This window comes from Molothrus ater, chromosome 9, assembly GCF_012460135.2.
Source record: "Molothrus ater isolate BHLD 08-10-18 breed brown headed cowbird chromosome 9, BPBGC_Mater_1.1, whole genome shotgun sequence".
Classification (NCBI taxonomy): domain Eukaryota; kingdom Metazoa; phylum Chordata; class Aves; order Passeriformes; family Icteridae; genus Molothrus; species Molothrus ater.
In genome coordinates this window covers 575,700-597,606 of record NC_050486.2, presented here as the reverse complement: position 1 = coordinate 597,606, position 21,907 = coordinate 575,700, and the positions used below count along the sequence as shown (strand labels likewise).

Genomic DNA, 21,907 nt, shown 5'->3' with positions numbered 1-21,907 from the left:
CAGATGTGGGCTTTCCAAGGAATGCACTTCTGCTTATTCTAGCAGCAGGTGGTAAATATTAAAACGTGTACAGCTCATTTCTGGTGTTCTCCTCCTGGGCTGTGAAGAGCAGAGCGAGAGCGGTGCCTGCAGATGCACACAGAGCCCGTCCTTGTTTCCCTTCACTGCAGGAAGCACTCAAAGCCCGGCTGTGATTTCTGTAACCAGTTTGACCAGTATCCCACACGCACCCACACACCAGTTCATTCACACCCTGCTGTGGGCACTAGAGATGCAGCATGTGAAGGCAGGGGGGAGCTTGCCTTGCCACCTCCCACACGGGTCCAGCCCGTGCTGTTGGCACTTCCTTGGATTTCTGAGAGGAGTTTGGAGATGTTTCCGAGGCTGGGCAATAGCGTGTTGCAGGGTCTCCACTGACCCATGCCTGGCTGAGAGGTGCTGTTTTTCCCAGCCCGTAAGCACTGCTCCCACTCAGAGTTGTCACTGAATATGCCCAGGCTGGAGGAGAAATGAGAATATGGCTAGGCTGGAGTCCCCAGCTTTCTTTCATAAGCTTGGTATTAGTCAAGCCCCCATGGAATGAACAGTAACACTTGCACAGGGACCTCGGTGGCTTTGGTGAGCTGCTGGTGGAACTGAGGGATGTAGCTGGGAGGTGAGCTCCTGCTCCAGCACCTGCATCCCTCATGACACAGTGCTGCTGCTGCATGCCCCGTGGGCTTCCTGTGCCTCAGGCCTCCTTTGAACCTCTGATTTAAGGGTGTTTTAAAAAAAACTCACAGAGAGATATGGAATGCCTAAGGATTTCTTGTAAGGGAGGTAAATCATCTTGCAAATGGAAGTCTTCAAAAGAAAGGGTTAGCATAAGTTGTCGCCTGTTAGCTTTCTCCATTTAACCCTGTGACTGATATTGATTTCATTCTTACCAGTTCTGATTTCTCTGAGCTTCCTGTGAAGCTGCTTCTCCTGCAGATGGCTCGTGAGTGTGTCCCAGTTTGCCACCTCAACTTGTGAAACTCGGAGGTAGTGAGGGGAGGCTGGAGGAAGCGGATGGAGGCAGCTCTCTGGGAGGAAATAGCAAACCGAGCAGAAGGCATTTATTGTGAAGCATTTGATGTTATTGGAAAACATATTTTGTGTGATGGATGGGTATGCTGCAATCCTAGGGTGGTTTTGAAGCAGCAACCTTAACTTTGCTCTACTGCTCTCACAACAGGGGTATTTTTAGCCTGATTCCCATTTTTACCCATCGGTACGCACAACCATCACAGACGCTTACCAAAATTAAACCTGAAGTTGGATGGGAAAATAGGCACTGACCTTGTCAGTGCAAACCAAAATCACATCTATTTCAGACAAACACATGTACCTCAGAGCTGCATTTCCCATATGTGCAAATGCAAACTCCAAGGAACTGCGGAAGAGTTTTAAAAAGCATCATTAAGCCCAAGAACAAGCATCCTCTACTTCATTATTCTTCCTCTCTTTGAAATTACTGTGGCCTTAAGTCCAGCTCATGCTAAAACCACCAGCAGTGGAGTGTAGGCAAGAGCAAAGGGGAAATTTAATCCTGAGGAATAGTTTAAACCCAAACTATCAGGGTAGCAGAGGTGTCCAGCATATTTGGCCATGCCGTGCTGGCAGTCTATCAATGGAGTGGCTGAGAACCTTCATCCTGGCCCCAGATATCTCCATGTTTCTGTGCCCCACAATGGGACCCATCCCTGCTCCAAGTGTGAGCTCCAGGGGCTGGTTTTGTCCTCAGATTTGGTGGCAGGAGCAGGGAGCCCAAGCAAAATGACCACACTGAGAAGATAATTTCCCTGCTTTTCTCCTCTTTGTATCCCAGCTACTGGAGGGAGCAGGGAGGTGCTGCTGGCATCCCTTGGCAAGTGCCCTGCTTGTGTGTGGAGCCTGGGCATAGTCATGGTCAGATTTACAGATGCACAGAGGAACTGAGGTGCAGTGGGTTCCCACAGTGAAGGGCATGGGAGTCCTCAGACACAGGCAGCAGCACAGCACTTTGGTAGGATGGCTCTTAGCAGTGTTTTAAAAATGGCTTTCAGTCCATTTATTGCTGATCACATTAGCAGGCTAAGCAGGTATTTCAATGTGCTCCCCTTCAGCAAGCCTGAGTCCCCTGAGGGCATAAAGCGCAGCCCAGAGCAGTGGACTGTCAGATACTCTGAAGCCTTGTTCAGAAATGCCTTTTGGATGAAGCTGTCTGCCCTCCTGGGAGGTGCCCTGCTTTCCAGCCATTTCATCCCCTCACACCTGCTGCTGCTGCCCCAGCTGGGCTGGAGGAGCCGTGGGCCAGGGCAGGCTGGCAGGTGCCTTTCTGTTTTGGGGGCAGCAGGGAGTGATGGATGCTGCATGGCTGGGGACCCCCTGGCAGGACTCTGGTTCTCTCTGCCCTACCCCTCTGACCCTGGGCTCTGGGGAGAGCCAGTGCTGCCTCTGCTCCCTGCCCAGCTCCTGCTGGACACCACACAGTACCACAGCTTGCGTGGTTGCCACTCTTCTGACCTGCAAGGCTGCTTCTGGCCAGGTTATATCATTTCTGCTGCTTTTTTAATCCAAAGCTGTATCTAAAATCATTCCCTTCTCTCCAATGCTCTTTTCTTTCAGTTAAGTGAAAGGCACACTTCTCCAGTTAAGCAGAAGGAAAAAGGAAGGCAAGAGGTGTTCTGGCTGCAGTCTGCTCCTGGTGCTTTGGCAGGACCCCGGCACCGAGCTCAGGGTGTTGGTTACCCCACAAAAGGCTCGAGGGAAGCTGATGCTGCCTTCCTGCTCCTCCTGCTTTCCCTGCCCAACCCCAGGGTGGCTTGGCACCCCTGGCCAGGAAAAAAGGGCCTTTTTCTCACAGGTTCCTGTTCCTGCACAGCCCACAGGTGGCTTTGAGTCATTCCAGGGCACTGGGGCCGCTGCCATTTCTTTGTGTGGTTCAGTAAAGCGAAATCCTCCTGCCCTGTACAGAGCTGCGTTTGCCATTCCTCCCAATTATGGCTATTAGGATCCCAGCAAGGTTTCTCAGCCTTCCCTCCTGGGAAGCTCCTGGAGGGTTCTGAGCTTTGCTGTCACTCTTCATGTTTTCAGCAGCAGGAATTGTGAGGTATGTGCCTCCCCCCAGCCGTTCATTCCTGGCACCGTGGAGCCATTGAACTGGATCCCAGCTGTCATTTTGTAATGAGTTAATTCTTCAGCAGAGCACAGCACCGCTCCTCCCCTGACTGCTGGGAAAGCGGCGCTGCTCTGCCATTAGCCCGGGCTGACCCGGGGTTAAAATCTAACTCGGCAGGTATTTTATTAGGTATTTTATGAGCTGCTGTGCCAGCCAGCTGCAGGAGGAGCTGGGGGGCACGACCAGGGGCAGGGAGCAGAGAGCTGAGGGTGCTCCCAGCAGGTCCTGCCCAGCCAGCCCTCTGCTGCAGGGGGACCCAGCTTTGCTCACGGTTCCATGTCCTTTCTGCATAAACACACAGAAATACAGCTTTCTGGCAAAAATTGCATCCTCTTCTGTGCTTTTACTTATGGCAGATTTTTGTCTCCTGCCTCCCGAGGTAGCAGAGCAGCATTGAGTTTTGTGGGAATTGCTTTTTCCCTGTTAATTGAATTCTCAAAACACTGCTCTTTCCCCAATACAAGGTACAAGCTTGTAACCTTTTTCCTCTTTTTGTTTTGTTTTGAGGAGGGGGATAGAGGGTGGATGGGAACAGGGACAATTCAATGCACTTAGAGCAACTTCCTTTCAAAAATATTCTGTTTATTTGTATTCTGCTGCCACAATGCCACCATAAAGCATTCCTGGTACCTTCCCTTACTTACAGACAGTGCTAGTGGGCAGACTTAAATTGTACCTAAGGCACTTTAGATGGGCTGGAACAAAATGAGGGCATTTTAATTCAGGTTAACATTTTTCAGATGCTTGTGAATGTGGGGGGATGATGGATCTAGAAAAACATCATCTCTCCTCCTCAGAGCCTGATCTGCCTGACCTTGCATGCAGTGTGTGGTTACGAGTTTTCTCACATTTCTGCTGTGTGGAAACAGCCTGATAGGGATGAGTTGCATCTTTCTAGGGATGCTGAGTTTTCCCTGCTTTTCACACGTAGCCGTCGCTCTCGGATTCATACATAATTTTACTCCAAGCTGACAAGGTTACATGCGCTCTCTATTAAGCAACATATGTTAGCTCAGTTCTCCAGAAAGGGCAATTTTAATGCTCTGCCAGTAGGAGTGTATTTCACAATAATGCATACACCAGCTGGCTTCTTTTCCTTCCAAAGTTATTTAAATACTGAACTCTGCACAAAAGACAGATGTTGAAAATAGACTCCCACTAACCTGAGGTTGATGGGAAGGCTCCTGTTCTCTGATGGAATAGATATTTCTCTTCCATTTGAAAAGATGAATGCGTTTTTTTGTAGGCAGGGGAAAATTAAGGGACAGTCTTTATTCACTTAGTTGGTTGGATTTTATAAGTGATCTTGTACTTCTTTTGCATTACTGAGACCACCTTTGATTTTTTTCTCAAATAGTTGCAGGGCTTTTTAACTGATGTATCTCAGATGTCCATTTTCAGTCTTTCCTCAAAAATTTTAATGCAGCTCTTAGAGCTTCAGTGGGAGACTGGGGAGCTGTGCAAGTCCAGGAACAGATTATTTTGTTGTTTCCTTTTCTGTGTATTTTCCTGAAATTAATACTTTTCTTTCTTCTGGCATTGCTACATAGCTATAAAAAAGGATTAATATAAATAACCCAAGCTTGTAGTATTATTAAAGATATTTAAAGGTCCAGAAACATACCCAAGATGGGCAAAATGGCTGGGTTGAAAGCTCAGAAAGCTCTTCTGTTACGGCATTTAATTGGTTATAAGTAGTACAGTGAAATCCTGCATGGTGTGAAAGCAAAGGGGATCATGGGAATGCTGTGCAAATCCTCTTTCCTTTCTTGATTTCAAGCTGGATAATTATTTCTGTATCTGTTCTTTATTGAGCTGTAGGCTAGGATTCAGCTCTCCAAGAGGGAGCCATGGGTGGCTGAGCTTAATCACATATGAAATGTGGTTTTTCTCCTGAGGCAGTCACCAAATCCCAGTGCAGTGCCCAGCGAGTGTGGGGTGAATTGCTGCCACCCAGCTCCCTGCACCCACATACACAGATATTCCTACTGCACATCTTTGGGAATGCAGGATATACTCCCAGCAAGGATTGGGTGGCAGTGGAAACATGGGGGTTTCCTTTACCTGTGGGTCAGCCAGTGCCTGCTTGTTTTGGGTGCAGCAGCAGCGGCTGTGGCTGTGCAGACCATCTCAGAGACCCTTTGGTGGCATTTCCAACCCTGCCATCATCACCTCTGCTCTCCTCCCAGCAGCAAGAACAGCTAAATCCTAAGGCTTTGCAGCCCTCTTAAGCTTTCTCTCTTTGTTTTGCAGCGGAAGGAGGAACACTGACAAACATGGGCAGGCACAGCAGATCTCTGTGCCTGGGCAGAGCAGTGGTCAAGAACAGCTCCAAGCCAGGGAGGTCCTGATCAGTTGTACAGCTGTTCTTCCATGGCCCGTTAAGGGTGTTGGTTTCACCCCTTGCAGTCTCTGTGGCTCACTCAGAGGAGCTGCACAAAGCTGACACTTCCTTAGACCAAATTAAGAAGCCCCTCAAAATTAGCACTGGCATCTCCTGGCCTGTGGGACCCAGCATGCTTTCCTGCAGAGCCCCGGGATGTGAGAGGCAGCTGGGCTGAGTTGCTGTCCTGTTGAATGCTCCTCCTGGCTGATTTGTTCCTGAGTCAGGGTTAGTGTTGCATTAGAGCCCCGTGGGCTGAGTTCATTAGTGTGCTGCTGGCTGGGGCTGCGCTGCAGAGCTTGGGGAGAGTCCCAGGGAGCCACAGGGCTCGCTGGGCTGATTGCTCTAATGAGGGCTGGGATGGGCAGCAGCTCTCTGAGCACATGGCTCAGGCTTGCAAAGGAGCTTGGCTCTCCAGTCGGTGTCAGGATAAAAGCCTGGATTTATGGAAGGGCTTAATAAATCTGTCTGCTCATTCCTTCGGAGAATTTGACTTCTTTGCTTCCAATGGGTTTTGCTGGAGTTCTGCTGTGACCCAGGCACAAGGGGGCTTTGGCTTCAGCATGGCAGAGGCTCAGCAGCTCTTCCCATGGCACTCCCCAGTGCCAAGCTCAGGGTGAGCCTGGGCAGAATCTCTTGCCTGCAGCCAGGGATTGTGGAAGGCTCTCCAAGGAGCTCTGTATGATTCTGTCCCTGAAACGTGCCAGAGCTGGGTAGCATCTTTGCTGAAACCTCCTGGCCTGTCTGCATCGCTGTCCAGGGGCTGTTATTCACTCAAAAAACATACTAAAAATAGTCTGTCTTACCCTGAGATATTTTTCTCTCTTCCAAGCCTACATCAGTTGCACTTGGGGTAGCACAGAATAGAAACCCCACAGCACCAGGAACTCCAAAATGCAACTGGATGTGTGTAGCTCCAAAATGCAACTGGATGTATGTAATGAGTGATTTGTTAGGACCAATACATCAGGCATCAGCACCAAGGTGCCATGCAGTCACCCTGGATGCTGCAGAGAGCTTCCAGATCAGCCTGCAGCTCCTGGAAGATCACATGCAGAGCCTCACAAAGGACTGGGATAATTACTGCAAGGTAGTCAGGCCAAAGCTCACCTTTTCAGGGCTAAATCAAGACATTTCTTTAGTGTTAGGTACCAGGCACTGGTCTAGTGTCCTGACAAGACACAAAGAAGGGAGTCTTGAATGCAGTTTCATCTCTGCTGGTAGTGATGGGGATGGCACTTGGAAGCTTACACCAGTGGGTTCTTTGGTGAGACCCTTCTCCGTGTGGAATATGCCATGCAAGCAGCATGTGGGGATGTGCTGGGGGCTTTGAGGCTGACCAAAGCCACGGTGGGAGCCTGACCTCTGCTTTCTCCAGCCCATCACCATGGCTTCAGCCCCAGTGTGGGTGGGCTTGCCCGGTCAGTGCTTGGGGGAGGGCAGAGCTGCGTTCCCTGCACTGTTTCCCAAGCCTTCTGAGTCTCCCATCTCCTTCAGCCACTTTAAATGGCTTTGAGTAATTGTGCTTTCAGGTCTTTTATCATTTGCTCACAGGTCAGGGCCAGCAGCTTTTCCTGCCTGCTGGCTCTGGCTGCCAGAGCTGATGCATCACGCTGTGCTGGAGATGTCACAGCGAGGCTGGCGCGGACAGGGCACCGCTCCCTCTGCAGAGACACTGCCCAAATGCTGAGAGGATAAAGCAAATCCTCTGCCTCAGGCAGGCCAGGGGCAGCATGCAGGGCTTTTTCTTGGCACAGAGGGTCTGTCCCCATGGCTGTGCACAGCTCCCTGCAAATGGGACCAACATATCAGTTGCCTGATGTGGCTACACCTGTGGCAAACTCCTCAAAAGTCCCACAGCAGGATCATGCTTATTGGGCCTACTCCTCTGCCAGCCTTCTCCCCACTTGTAACACACTAAATACCAAAGTGGGTGGATTTGAGGGAATCTGATTCTCTCCCCAGGCCAGAGCAGAGCTTTGTGTTTAGTCACTGATCTTTGGGAGTTCCTGTTGGGATTTTTTCCTGTCCGGTGACTTCTAATTGAGGTGGATAATTGCATTATCCCATATCCCATGGAAGTGTCCTCAGAAGCCTCAGCAATCATCTTCAGTTTTATACTGGGCCCAAAAATACCCAGCTCAGAATGGCATTTCACTTTCCAGAGCTCAGCAATGGCCACAAGCCAGGGGGGCAAGCGCAGCCAGGCTGTGGATCCTTGGGGGTGTGGTGGTCCCTCTCTGGGGAGCCACAGCCCTTCAGAGGGGCAGACCAAGTGTCTTTGAAACACAAGCTAACATTCCCAGCAGCATCCTGAACTGGGTAAAGCATTATCCACATCCAGGGGCTGGATTGCTTTGCTGTGTGCTCCTCCAAGATGCTGGGCCCTGAAGGGCAAAAAGACCCCTTGTCCTGTCCTAGCATGGATGTACAAGGTTGATGTGGGAGACAGGAGAACCTGCCCCTGTCCTTCTTGCCCCTCCCTGGGGCTGTCCTGGCACAGGAAGGCTAATTCAGGTGTTTTCTTCCACCTCCCGCAGTATGAGTTTAAAGCCAAGAATATCAAGAAGAAGAAAGTGAATCTCATCGTGTCAGTGGACGGCGTGAAGGTCATTCTGAAGAAGAAGAAGAAGGTAGGTAGCACTGGTCCCTGGGGCAGCAGTGCCTCAGCAGCAGAGCCCCTCCCCTCCTGGTGCAGGGACCTTGCAGCATCCTTGAACTTCTGGGAAACTGGTGGTCTGGGAGAGGGAGGCATGGGCTGGGTCAGCCTTGTGTGAGTCATGTTCTTGCAGGGTGGCTGAGCCAGTCCTGGTGTGGTGCAGAAGGGGCTCAGGGGGCCCTGTGGGAGGTGATGTGGGATGTGGCTGGTCCCCAAAAGGACCTGACCCTTGGCAAAGGCTTGCAGGGGAGCAGCAGCAGAGCTGTGACAGGAGCTTCCCAACTATGTCCCTGGACTGTCTCTCTGTCCTGTCCTTGTTCTCAAGGACAGCATCTGACGTACTCATTTTCAGCTTCTTTCATTGCAGAAAAAAGAATGGGCCTGGGACGAGAACAAAATGCTCGTCATGCATGATCCCATCTACAGGTAAGGCTGTTGGGTGAGGGGACAGAGGCTTGTGTGGCTCTGCTGTCTCCCTTACCCACACCACATCAGCACTGTGCTGGGCACTGGAGAGCTGCCACCATCCTGCAGAGGGCAGCTCATGGAGCTTCCTGAAGCCTCCAGCTCTCCTCCTTCTCCTTCTTCCCAAAAGCCAAGAGCAGGGCGTGTCTGTCCCAGGGAGGCCAAACTGGAGCAAGAGAGGCCCCCAACCATGCTGGAGAGGGGGTGGCAGGCACCTGGGCAAGGCATCCAGCTCTGTGAACCGGCCAGAGTGGGGTTTGCTTTTCTCAATCCCTGGAGGGCTCCTGGGCTGCTGATGCTGTCCCTGGGGGCTGAGCAGAGAAGTCCTGTGCTGCCTTTGCAAAATGTTTGCTGCTGCTGAATCAGCAGGCAAATTTTCCCAGCTGAGGTAAAACCACTGCCAAAAAATTCTGATGGGCTTTAGCAGGGATGTGCTGCAGAGGTTGAGCATCTGCAGCACCCTGTGCCTTGGGAAGCATTGGTTGTGGCCTTGGCCTTGTCTCCTGGGAATGTGGGTAATGTGTATGCTTATATTCTCCTTTCCATTCTATCCTTGCAGGATATTCTATGTGTCTCATGACTCCCAGGACCTAAAGATCTTCAGCTACATTGCCAGGGATGGGTCTAGCAATGTCTTCAGGTGCAACGTCTTCAAGTCCAAGAAGAAGGTAAGATGCCAGGATGCACATCTTGTCCTGGTGTACACTGGGTGGAGCAGCTGGGGCAGGACCCCTTGGATCTGAGACCCTGTGGCAGCACAGAGACCCCTGAGAGCTGTGCCAGCCTGGGGGGTGACCGTGCAGAGGCAGCCCAGCTGCAGTTCCACGTGCCCTCCCCGGCAGAGCCAAGCCATGCGCATCGTGCGGACGGTGGGGCAGGCGTTCGAGGTGTGCCACAAGCTGAGCCTGCAGCACACCCAGCAGAATGCTGACGGCCAGGAGGACGCAGACAGCGAGAGGAACGGAGACGACCTGGACGTCCCAGGTATTCTGCAGAGGTGGAGGTGTGGGGGTGGTGTGGGGCCCCAGAGCCTGGCAGATGTGGTTCACAGAGGCACTGCCTTCCCATACTGCCCCTAGATGGCTGACACCTCTGGGCAATGGATTTGCACAGCAATCTGGCCTGCTGTGCTCCAGGCTCAAGCTGGGATCTTGCCCAGCAAGAAACCTTCTGTAGGTGTTAGCCATGATCCTCTCAGACATCCCCCTTGCTGAGAGCCCATTAGCAGAGCCCGGGGCTCTGCTCTCTGCTTGGCTGCACACGCTGCAAACATTCCCTCGCTACTTCCGCACAAGGGGCCCCAAGCACATACCTTCCTCGTGTCCTCTCTGCAATTCCCAGAATGGACACAGCCGTGTTTGTGCTCTCCCATCAAGCTGTCAGGGCTGCAGGCAGGCTGCAGACCCCGCTCCTTCTCAGCCCTGTGGGTAGAGGGTGCAGGGATGCCTGGCTGGAGGGCTGCTGGTCCAGCCCCATCACCCTGAGCAGCGTCCCAGGGAGCAGCCTTGCTCCTTGGCACCAGTGCCTGTGTTGGAGGGGAGGCAGAAGTTCTATGAGAGGTTAGTCAAACCCTTTCAGTGCCAGGTGGGACATTGGCAGGTCCTGCTGCCTGTGTGTGTGTGAATTCCCTGCCCTGCCCTGCCCTGCCCTGCCCTGCCATGCTGTGGGCTGGATCCCCCACATCCTAACAGGAGCAGCCTGGGCTGGGCTGCAGTTTCCTGCTCGCCTCTGTAACCAGTGCTGTTCTGATGATCTAATCATTGGGCTGCCCTGGACCGGTCATTGTTTGGTTTTCCTCCACACAATGTCCCGGCCACAATATGCAGCTCCCTGGGGGATTCAGAGCATCTGTTTTTTGTTTTTCTTTCCCGTAATCTCTTGTTTACCCTTCTTCAGCTTTATCTGTGTTTTCTGTTCTTGGTGGCCCGTTTGTCCCACATCAGGGCTTTTGGCTGCCCTTCCCCAGGTTTGGTGTGCTGGGGCTGGGTGTGTTTTTAGCTGCAAGCCTCCTCCCGAGCAGCAGCAGGAAGAGCAGCCACGTCTCTCTGTACCTGCTTCCCGCCGGGGCCAGAGGGTGGGTGGCACGGGGGCGGTGGGGACCCACGGTGGGCATCGCTGCCCACGCCACGGGTGAGCTGCAGTGGGCTCCTGGGGCCATGCCCTGCCCTGACCCTGCTCCTGCAGCCTGTCGCCTCTCCGGCGTGGAGAGAGCGGCCGCCTCCGCCGAGGAGACCGACATCGACGCCGTGGAGCTGCCGCTGCCCGGAGCCGACATCCTGGACTTCAGCCGCGGCGTCACCGACCTCGATGCTGTGGGCAAGGAGGTGGGTGCCACGCCGAGCCCAGGGCCCCTGCCCTCCACTCTCAGGGGGTGGCACAGCCCCAGCCCCACGACTCTGACTGCATCCCGAGGGCCCAGGGGTCAGGAGGGATTGTGCAGCATTCCCCAGCTCCAGGATCAAAGCCATCTGCCGCTGCAAGGCTGCCCTTTGGCTGGGGCCCAGGGGAGAGAGCTGTCCCGAGGCTCAGCTATGTGCAGCCACACGGAAAAGGGTTGGGGCAGAGCTGATAGGGACTTTTTTCCACCAAAGACACAAAAATGAAAGACTTTTTTGATACAGTGGAAATTCCCATGGGAAGTGTCAGCCTTTTCGGGAATTTTCTACAAAAGTATGTGGGTTGTTGTTGAAACTGAAAAAGTACTGTTTTCAAAGGTTGTAAGCACCCTCAGCAAAGTGTGCATTAGCTGTGAATGCAGCTGCTTCTTTTCTGGGTATTTAGCATGTTTCCTCTGTGCCAAAGCTCATGTGTGCCCAGTGGCTTTCTGAGGTGAGTGCCAGGGGATCACACCTTCAACGCTGGTGTTTTGCAGAGCTGCCTCCACCCTGAAGATATCCTGACAGCGTCACCCAAGATGCTGCTGCCCTCGTCTGCCCAGCTGCCTGACCTGGGAACACCCCTCTCTGCCCACCACCAGATGCAGCTTCTCCAGCAACTCCTGCAGCAGCAGCAGCAGCAGACACAAGTGGCCGTGGCACAGGTTCTCCCCTCCATTCTTTCCCAGGGACAGTGGCAGGGCTGGGACACACTACTGAACCCCTTGGGGCTGCTGGAGTCTCCTGCCTGGAGGCAGCATTGAAGGCAGGCATCTCCATGGGGAGGGAGCTCCATGAGGTGCTTGCCACCAGGTGTCTGGGGCCTTTGGCTCCTGTCTGCTCACCAGAGCCCTGCTTCAGTGACTGGTGTGCCTGGACTGTGCAGCTGGCAGCTCATTCTCCATGCAGCTATTTCTCATTGAAGCAGCTCTGGCTGCTTTATCCAACTCATTACCTGAGCTTTAATTGTTCCCTGACCCTGCACCGAGCTAGCTGCAATTCATCAACTTTTTCATGGCCCAAGCGATGGGCTCCAGCAGCCTTTTTGTGCTGCCCCTGCTCCTGCAGCCAGGCTTTGCTCCTCTCACATCAGTTGATCAGTTCTGGCTGAGCTGCTGCCTCCAGAGCCCACATGCCCTTTGGGGTCACAGACTGCCAAGTTGCTTTCCCCTCTGGAAGAGGGATCTGTATTACTGGGGAATCCTTTGTGTCTGTCCAAGTATGGTGTTGCTCACAATCCAAAAGGCTCCATGGTGCCTGCTTAAAGTGTAAAATATTGCACCCCTTGCTCTTGCTCTGGCTTTGCAGCATGTTGTAAATCCCAGTCCTTTGCCTGGTCTCCTGTCCCAGGCTCACTGTGTTCAAGCTCGGCTCTGCCAAGGACACTGCTGTGGCACCGCATTGGGGCAGCAGCTGCCCGCTGGCACAGCTGGCACTGCCTCCTGATACCCATCTGTGGGGGCAGGTGGCCCCCAGCTGGGCAGCTTCAGGGGCCCTGCAGCTGCAGCTCACAGCTTTGCAGGTACAGAGAGCTTCCTCTTCTTCCTCAAGGTCACTTTCTAGGGCACAGTAAAATAGCCTTTTGTGTTTGATGGGGATATTTTTGGTTTTGGGTTATTTTTGTTTTGTAAATTTTTTTGTTTGATTTTTTTGTTTTTTGGGGTTTTTTTGTTTTGTTTGTTTGGTTTTTGGGGTTTTTTTTTGTTTGTTTAGTTGTAAATCTGTGCTTTCCTGGTTCCAGTCCTTGCTGGAACAGTTGTAGGAGCTGTGGGTGGGTGCCAGGAAGGGGTGCTGAGCCAAAGTGGCCCCCAGGTGACTGCTGTTCCCTTGTGCAGTGTACGTTTCTGGAGTTCTCCCTGCTGGAATGCAGATCAGAGAGCTGCCCTGGGCAGGAGCTCTGGGCTGTCTGCCCTCGGGGGCATGGTTCTGGGGACACAGATGTTTGCACAGAGGTACCTGTGCTGAAATCAGTGGTGGTCTTGCCTGTGGGCTCCCCACGGACATTGCTTCCCAGAGCCAGGCTGAGCAGCCAGCTCGCACCTGAGAACCGGCACCCCTCAGCAGCAGCCTGCCATCTGTGGTGCTCCAGCCCCTCCTTGGGACAGAGGCCACTGGCTGGGCCCTGTTTCTGGGAAAGCTTCCCAAAAAGACAGCTTTTCCAGGGCCAGCTGCAAGGCTGTGCCCTCGTGCACCCACTGTACTATCCCGTCGGTCGAGTGTGTCTCCTCTGCTACATCCATCTGGCTCCTCCTGGGCTGCCCTTTCCATGCACATCTGCAGCTCACGTGCACCACTGACAGTTCAGCCAGTGCTGCCTGCCTGGCCTTGAGCTTTCCATCAGGGAGGCAGGGGACAATGTGCTGAGTCCCAGTGTGACACCACCCACACACTCCCCATCACATCTGCAGTACCTGCAGGGAATGGCTGCTTCATCACATCATGGGTTGGGATGCTGGTGAGCCCTGGGAGATGGGCAGGAATGGCCAAAGTTGAAGCCCTCAACCCTCAAGGAGCATCTGCCTGTGCTCACCTGCTGTATCCTGTCCAGGTCCACCTGCTGAAGGACCAGCTGGCAGCAGAAGCAGCGGCACGGCTGGAGGCCCAGGCTCGTGTGCACCAGCTCCTGCTCCAGAACAAGGACTTGCTGCAGCACATCTCACTCCTGGTCAAACAGGTGCAGGAGCTGGAGCTGAAGCTGGCGGGGAACACGACCAGTAAGCGCTGCCACCCATTCCTCTCCCCTCGCAGCTAGCCAGGCCTGTGGGGGACATGCATGCAGGTGTTTTTCTTGGGGTTCTGTGTGCATTTCCAGTTATTTTATTCAGAGGGATATTTGTGCCGTTCTGGCCTGGCTTGTGTGTGTGCATGCGTGCAGCATGGGAAGGGGCTTGGGAAGGGCTGTATGGACAGGTAGTCACCTACCTCCATCAGCTGTATGTTCGCTTTCCCCAGTGGCTGCATGCTCCAGGCCAGCTCCATACCTGCCCAAGAGCCCCTATTTGACCTTCCATCTCCAACAGATGTGGCCATCAGCTCTCTGCAGGAGCTGGGCTGGAAGATAGTTAACTTCTTGTCCTGGAGAACTGGCCCTTTGTTGGCCAGCAGCAGCTCCTGGCATTAGTGACACCAAATAAACCCCTCAAAGTAGCAGGAGTGGAGAGGTTGATACTCAAATGACCCCAGACTGTCCTCCTCTGGCCAGTGTGCAGCCAGCTGTGGTGGCCAGCTGGGCCTCTTAGCCGTGCCCTTCTCTTGCAGCAGGCTCCCAGGACAGTCTGCTGGAGATCACCTTCCGCTCCAACGCCCTCCCCGTCCTCTGCGACCCGACCACCCCGCAGCCCGAGGACACCCACCCGCCGTCGCTGGGCCCCAGCTCGGCCTTCCCCAGCACCATGGGCAGCCCCATAGGTAGGAATGACTGTCTGGTGAAGCTGGAGTGCTACCGCTTTCTGCCGGACTCGGGGCCGCCCGCCCCGGAGCCAGCCCTGGGCAGCCTGGAGCTCATCAAGTTCCGCGAGTCGGGCATCGCCTCCGAGTACGAGTCCAACACGGACGAGAGCGAGGAGCGCGACTCCTGGTCCCAGGAGGAACCACCGCGCCTGCTCCACGTCCAGCCCAGGCAGGAGCTGGGCGACAGCCTGGAGGACGAGATCGCGGTGTAGGGGTCAGCAGGAGGTGGTGCAGGGCAGCCAGGGCCTGCTGGAGCTGGGAAGGACCCTGGCCGCAGCCCCATGGCCCTGGCAGGGATGGCACAGCCCAGAGGGAGGGGGGGCAGAGGAGGGAGCAGGAGGATTCCAGCGCCCAGTCAGGAGTGTCTGGAGGTGAGGATGGAGCCGTGCCCAGGGCGTGCTGTGCTCTGACACGTGTGGGCTTGTGTGCTGAGCTGCAGCATCCCTGCTTTGCAGCAGACAGAGCTGACAGCTCCTTGTGCTCCCCCCCGGCCCCGTCTCCCTTCAAACTGTCAAGGTCAGGCAGAGGTAAGGGACTTCTCCTGGATTAGCCTCTGCTGCTGCTGGGGAAGCAGTAAAGCAGAGGAGGGCTTTTACTGGGAGAATGGGAGAGCAGTCTAGGGCAGTGAGCGGGGACAAGAGGGACTGAGGGGGCAGCTCCAAGATGGTAAGCAAGGACAGAGCAGCTGGTCTGGCTCTCTGCATGGTGGGCAGGGTGGGGGACAAGTACAGGGCCATGCTAAATGGGGGTTGGTGATGGTGCACTGTCAGAGTGGGTCTGTGAGTGAGAACTGAGCATTGAGGGGCAGTGGGGATGAGCCTGGAAAGGATTTGAAGAGGTGAGATGAGGTTGCACAGGCCGGCCAGGTGCAGGTAGTGGTTGGCAGGGGGACGTGGTTCTTTCAGGACATGGTTTATCTATGCCAAGGCAGGTGGGGGGCGTGCAGGCAGAGCCTGCTCCTCTGCCAGGCTGTGGACCAGAGAGGAAGGCACAGCGCAGTGTGGAGCAGGGAGCCAGGGCATGCAGCATCAAGCTGTGGAGTGTCCTCCCCCTCATCATCTAATCCTTTGGCTCCTTGGCGCAACTGCCAGGTTTCAAAGCCTTTTTCATGCTCTCAAGTCACATTTTCAAGCACTTCCAATCACCACAAACTGCCTGCTTTGCTTTATAGACAAACCCTCCCATTTCCAAGCAGTTGTTTTTCCCCAGACCAAGGCTGGGATCTGCAGTGCTGGCATTGGCATCTTCAGGGATGAGCACACTTCCAGCCCTCAATGGGGAGTGAACTGCTGGTGTCTGCAAGGGTGCTTCATCACACCTCTGGTTTGCACCCTCTGGAAAAGTGAATCCAGGATCTCAGGGGTCCCCCACCAGCCCTCAAGACACTTATGGCTGAAAGCCATCTGTGGGGGCCTCCAAGGGACCCAGATCTTGTTCCTTTTCTGCAAACACTTTTATCACCTGTCTGGTGCTGAGCCTCTAAGAGGCCAAGATTGGAAGGGGTATGAACCAAAGTCCTGATGTCCACCCTGCTTCATGTGGAAGCACTCGATGAGGTGGGGATTTGGCACAGTTGTCTTCCTCTCCATCCTCCCTCCTATCCTGCTTCTGCTTTGCTTTGTTGCTTCCTTGCTGCTCTCACCTTTGCCAGCTCTGTCTCTGCTCAATCTGCTTGCAACTAACCCCTGGCTGACACCACCTCTTGCTCTCCTCCAGGGCTTAGCCTGGCTGCTGAGGAAAGTCCATCACTTCTCTCTGCCCTGGTCCCCTTGGGACTGAGAGCTGCTGAGGAGTGTGTGGATGAGAGCCCTGGGGTCAGCACAAGCTGTGCTATGCACCCTCCACCACACGACAGGACTGGGTGGACTTAAGGTGCTAGACGGTCTAGTGGGAAGGAGAGAAGGACATGTTTCAGTGTCCCCAGCAGTGCCCTGGTGTCCGGGGGAGCTCTGCAGCAGCCACAGAGCAGGCAGAGTGGGAGAGGGTGCTGTTTGGTACATGGTACTCCTGTCCTCTAGGCACCACTGCCTCCGTATGCCCTGTGCCATGCGGCTGTGGGCACAGCTGTGTGCCAGCCCCTCTGCCAGGGACCTGACAGAGTGCCACTGCCAGCTCGCAGCAGTTGAAGGTGAAAGCAAGGGTGCGAGGGTGGTCCAGCTGGGAGGAAGAAGGGAGCATGACAGCATGCACAAGGCATGGTACTTACAGGGTAGGGATGGTTGAGCTTGGACAGGGATTTCCATGTGGGCAGAGAGATCGTTCAGGGGAAAGAACAGCAGGAGCTCAGCTGTACACACGGGGCAGGTGAAGGGAGAGCCCAAGAGGAGCAATAACTGGCCAGAGGTCTCTTCCAGGCTGGGTTGCCTCAGGAAGCAGGTTGGAGGAGCCATCTCCTGAGCCCCTGCTGCAGTCCATCCCTGCTGCACACACAGAGCTCAGGCCGTGTCCCGTGAGGGGCTGTCAGGACCAGATGTGGCCTCAGGCTGCTGCCCCACGCTCTGCCCACAGGGGACAGGGGCAGGTGCCCCACAGGCCGAGGGGGTGCTGCTGGGGCCAGGTGGGATCCTGCCAGCCTCATGCTGCACCATGCATGTACACATGTAAATGACCCCTCCTAAGTCAGTGCTGCCTCCAAGACTCTTCTCTAGCCTCTCACTTTTGTTATGGACCTTGACAGGAGTTTTATAGCTATATTTTTTGTCCTTTCTTTTCCTACAACTGTCATATTACTAACTGTTGAATCTATCTGGGAAGCCAATCTGTCAATGTAAGTGCACTTAACCCTTGGGTGTTGTCATTAGTCAACTGGCTTTTGCTAAATAAATCTTTCTATTTCTCAAGGCTTTCTGTTGTCTCTTTCTTCTCACTGATTTTCTCTTTCTGTACTTCCTTCCCTCTCCATGCTGGGTGCCAGCACCAGCAGTGGCATCCTCTGGCCTTGCAGAGACCCCCTCCAACCTAAGCTTCCTCTCCTGTGGGACCCCTGCTTGTGGTGCTAGCCACAGGATGCCCACGAGAGCAAGATGCCCAGAATGTTGCTGGGAATAGAGGTGTTTCAGTCTTGCCCTTCAGCCACTGCACAGCACAGGCTTGTCTCAGGGCTGATCCAACAGCTGGAGGGTGCCAGGGACTTCCTGGCATCTGCAGAGCTCCCCACAGAGATGCAGAGATGCTAATCGGCACTTCCAGGGGCTCGGGAAATTTTTGGCAGCTGGAGAAGGAAAAATAGGGAAGAGCCTCTCTTAAAGGATGGCAGAAGTGTTGTGTAGGCAAAAGCAGCTCACTGGCAGGAGCTGACTGCTCCTGAAACAGTTCAATGTGCTGCTGGCAGGAGTGATGGAGCAGTGCCCTCCCGTGGCAGCCGCCTGGCTGCTGGGGCTGCACGGACACCCCGGGGGCTGCAGCCTCCTGTGCCTTGACCTCCTGCTCCCCCAGGACCTCGGGCCTGCAGTAGAACCCCTCGAAGGTGTAGCCCTCCTGGGAGCTGTGCTGGATCTGGGTCTTGAGCAGCCGTGGTGTGGGGAAGGTGGGGCAGCACAACATGCACTGGTAGCCACGCTGGAGCAAGCTGGCACTTAGAAGCAGTGAGTTTGTCCTGGACCATAATGCTGGCTCTGCTGCTGGCCAGCCTGTCCCTCTCAGGGGCTGGAAGTCATCTGAGGAGCCAGAAGAGAGCTCTTCAAGAAGTTGTCAGGCTGCTCACACTTCTGAAAGCTGGTGTCCAGGCTGGAGGAGAAGCCGCCCACGCACTGCTGGGTGGCTCTCTTGGTGCAGATAGATAGCTGTAGGATGAACCCCAGGGCTGGTAGATGCTGCAGGTGCAGGCAGGAAGCTCGCTGTTCAGCAGGACTGTGGGGCCACAGAATGCAGAGGAAAGGGCCTGCAGTGAGTTGGGAGTCCCTGTAAGAGTCCAGCCCACCACAAGATTGGAGCAGTGCTGGGAACCCTTCCTCTCTGCCTGTGCCATGGGATGTGGAGGTGGTTGTCTCTGTCTCAGTATGTGCCCCCGGATGCAGAGGTAGAGTTGGGCAGAGGATGCTGATGGGCAGCAAGGCCCCAGAACAGCACCAGGCTCACCCAGGAACTAGCTGGAGCCGTCACACAGACCCACTCTGACATAGAGGCAGCCATGGGGGTTTGAGCTGACATTCCTGGGGGCAGCCCCCACAGCTTCAAGAACTCTTGCTGGGAAGACATGGTGGAGGAATCCAGTGTAGCTCAGAGGTGGGGTTTGATTGCAGAGCCCTTTCCTCTGCAAGCACCTGCTGCCACCCACCACAGAGACCCAGCCTGGGCTGAGCTGAGGGAGCCCAGTGCAGAGCCCATGCCATGGGTGTCCCAAGAGAAGACTCTGTGGCTTTATCAGGGTGGGGCTGACAAGGGACTCACCCCCATGTGAGTCCTATCTCTTCAGGTAGCATGACATATCTGAGCAGGGGGTTGGCAGCACGCCTCACCTGGCAGTGTGGAAGGGACAGGCCTCGTCCCTTGCCATTCCCCTGGTAAATGCTTTCTCGCTCTCTCTTTTTCCACAACCTGCTTCCCAAGTCGCTTGGTGTCAGGTAAGAGAAGCTCTCTGTGTGTTGGCAGTGCCAACGTGGGGCCCTTGGCTCACTCCTGCCCTCTCTTGCCCCACACTGGTCCCCTGTGCATGCACTGCCCTGTGCAGCCCTGGCATCGCCTGGCTGCCCACAGCCTCTGCAGGGCTGTAGGAACATCCTCCCAGTCCCCCAAAACTGTGTTCCTGCGGTGCTGCTGGGCCGGCCCTGCTAGGATCCCCCTCCAGCCTGACTCACATCCTCTCTGTTCCCTTACCCTCTCCAGTGGACCAGAGCATGTTTGAGAACGCCAGCGCCAGCACGGCACCCGCGCCACGGGCACAGCATGTCCCTGCCGCGGCGGGCACCCTGCCCCAGCCCTGCCGGCCCGCTGGCAGCCAGCACCTCCGCAACCTGGGCAAGGCCGTGGGCGCCAAGGTGAACGACCTCCTGCGCCGCAGGGAGCCGGCCGGCCTGCCCGCCGTGGGAGCCATGGAGGTGAACGCCAGTGCGGGCGCCGTGCTGGGCACGGGACAGCCGGCCGCTGAGCACGGGTGAGTGTCCCCGCAGCGTGCACCCCGTGCCAGCGCCATTGGGACAGGCTGGAGGGGCCCGGCATGGGGCTGTATGCAGCTGTCCCTCTGTGCTTGCAGGGCTGTGGGACTGGAGGCCTTTCCCCGGCTGGAGCCCCCACCCCCCATCACCAAGAAGCGGACACCGCGTGCCCTGAAGACCCCCCAGGACATGCTCATTGCTCCACAGCCGGAGGGGACCAGCACGAGGGGTGGCACCGAGGAGCCTCCTGAACCACCCCCAGCTCACCCTGAGCCCACAGAGGAGCAGCCGGGGATGGGGGACCCGTCTCCTCCAGCATGCCCTGGTGTCCTCAGTGTGACAGGTGCCCTAGAGCCCAGCGGGGACCAGCCTACCAGTGCCCTACCCGTGCCCGACCTCATCCATAAGGGCAGCCAGGAGAACCAGTGGCAAGTGGGTGAGAGGGCCACTGAGATGTCAGCCAGCACAGAGAAGCCCTCATGGAGACAGGGGCTGGAGCACGAGCCACCAGGGAGCACAGGGCGGCCAGAGCCACGTGCCTCTGGCTGGGAGGTGGAGGGGGCCCATCCCGACCTACTGTCCTTTGAGTAGCAGTGGGTAGCTGTGACAGGGGTGATATGGGGGCTGCCTCTCCCAGACTTGTCTCTCACTGCCACTTGCCTTTTTTGGGGTGATTAGTTTGGAAAGGGGCAAGTCTTGGAGTGGAATGAGCCATTTGCTGTTCAGTGTGGGCTCTGGGGAGCCATGACAACCTGTTTCTCCCCAAATTCCCAGGAGGGGCACAGCCTGTCCTGCCATGGCTTCTGCAGCCCCATTCTGGCCCCCTATTCACCCTAGTCAGTGCCAAGCTCCTGTCCTGCCACAGTGTCACTGCCACCCTGTCTGCAGCCAGGAGCCTTGCTGAACTGGGAACCAAGGGGGTGCGTGAGGGTAGAAGTGCCAGCCTGCCCCAAACCCCATTGGCTCTGCTGGAGTGAGCATCCTGTGAGCATCCCACAAGCACCACACGCTTCCCCGTGTCTGCACTGGCTGCCTTGGTCCAGAGGATTTCCCAGCTTACACCATGTGCTTGCTGAGATACCCCATCCTGGGGTACCAGCAGGCTCACCCAGCCCTGGTGCCAACGAACCAGGACAGCAGATGTGTCCAGGGCCTTCTCCAGGTGCTGACCTCGTGATGTTACTCTGCTGAGTGCCATCTCCTTGCACTGGGGCTCCAGATGCAGTAGTCCTGGGCTCTGGCAGGGTGTAGGGCTGGGCACCTGGGCTGCACAGCTGCTGGCCAGTGGGCTCTGGCAGGGAGCTGAGCTCTCTGTGAAACTCCCTTCCACCTCCTTCTTGTTTCCTGGTCTCGTCCCAGCCACCATGGACAGAGCTGTCCAGGCAGGCAGCCCTCTCCGTGTGAGTCAGTGTCACTGCTCCCCTTTATTTCCTGGTACAGTGATCTCTGCAAGACTGGGACACACAAAGCCACGTGGTCCTCTGTTATACTGGGAGGTCCTCTGATATATTGGGATACTACTGTATGAGTGTTTTGCCATGGATTACAGGAGGGATTAGCCAGCCTGGGGACATCTCTGTCAATGCAAGGCAGCAGCTGTGAGATGGAACTTTTTGCTTAGAGCTTTTATGTACATCCTCACCACAAAGGTGGTTTTCAGAGGCAAAGCTCCAAAGCCCCAGGTTGGGTTGGAGGAACCCAGGAGCTCATGGATGGGCCTGCTCGCAGTTCCTTCTGGGCCATACAGGGTGGTTGGGCTGAAGAAATGTCTTCCACCACCCAAAGCCATGCTATCCCACTGAAGGAAGGAAGCTGTGAGCATGGATCCCCTTGCCCTGGGAGCAGCCACCCATGTCCTTGCTGTTGGTGTGGGGATGCCACAGTGGCACCGGGGCCCTGCAGCTCTCTGCTCTGGAAAAGCCCTGCTCAAGAGTGAAGGGACGCAGAGTTGCACAGAACCCATGTTCAGTGCTGAGGTGTCACTCACCCTGACAATGTGATCACACTGTGCATGGCCACCTCCACCCTCAGGTACAGGGGTGTGTGTGTGCTGCCCAGGTCTGCACTGCAGTGTAGGTGTTGATGGAAACCAGGACTTGTAGCCCCTCTCTCTGAAGAACCAGTATCTTCAATCGCTGTGATCCCAAGGGAACCTTCCTCCCTTGAGGGTTGTCACTCACAGCCGGTGAGAGTCCAGTCCCTCTATTTATGTTGTCAGGGTGCGTGTGTGTGGTTTGGGACAAGAGATGCAGATTGCACAATAAATTTTTTTGCCTTTTGTACCTAGTGATGTGTGGCATT

General features: G+C 55.3%; 2 protein-coding genes across 5 annotated transcripts in view; both read left to right on the top strand.

Annotated features, from left to right (window-relative positions):
* NOS1AP (nitric oxide synthase 1 adaptor protein) overlaps positions 1-17,353 on the top strand; it is a 39,077-nt gene extending 21,724 nt beyond the window's left edge. For 2 of the 4 annotated variants that reach the window (XM_036387722.1, XM_036387725.2), the window contains exons 3-10: positions 8,105-8,197; positions 8,576-8,649; positions 9,248-9,356; positions 9,531-9,672; positions 10,873-11,012; positions 11,561-11,728; positions 13,612-13,777; positions 14,322-17,353. In XM_036387722.1, coding sequence (XP_036243615.1) covers positions 8,105-8,197; positions 8,576-8,649; positions 9,248-9,356; positions 9,531-9,672; positions 10,873-11,012; positions 11,561-11,728; positions 13,612-13,777; positions 14,322-14,725 — 1,296 coding nt within the window. In that variant the 3' untranslated portion in view covers positions 14,726-17,353. The remainder of the gene's footprint in view (positions 1-8,104; positions 8,198-8,575; positions 8,650-9,247; positions 9,357-9,530; positions 9,673-10,872; positions 11,013-11,560; positions 11,729-13,611; positions 13,778-14,321) is intronic. The other 2 variants (XM_036387724.2, XM_036387723.1) reach the window with 2 other exon arrangements.
* Positions 17,354-17,407: 54 nt separating this feature from the next.
* On the top strand, positions 17,408-21,888 carry C9H1orf226 (chromosome 9 C1orf226 homolog). The gene is made up of 2 exons (XM_036387728.1): positions 17,408-19,605; positions 19,705-21,888. Exons 1-2 carry the CDS (start codon positions 19,349-19,351, stop codon positions 20,195-20,197), a joined length of 750 nt encoding a protein of 249 aa, XP_036243621.1. The 5' UTR covers positions 17,408-19,348; the 3' UTR covers positions 20,198-21,888.
* The last annotated feature ends 19 nt before the right edge of the window (positions 21,889-21,907 follow it).

Coding starts and splice junctions, on each gene's coding strand:
- C9H1orf226 (XM_036387728.1), top strand. CDS start 19,349: ATGTTTGAGAACGCCAGCGCCAGCACGGCACCCGCGCCACGGGCACAG. Junction 19,606..19,704: donor CAGCCGGCCGCTGAGCACGG/GTGAGTGTCCCC, acceptor CTGTGCTTGCAG/GGCTGTGGGACTGGAGGCCT.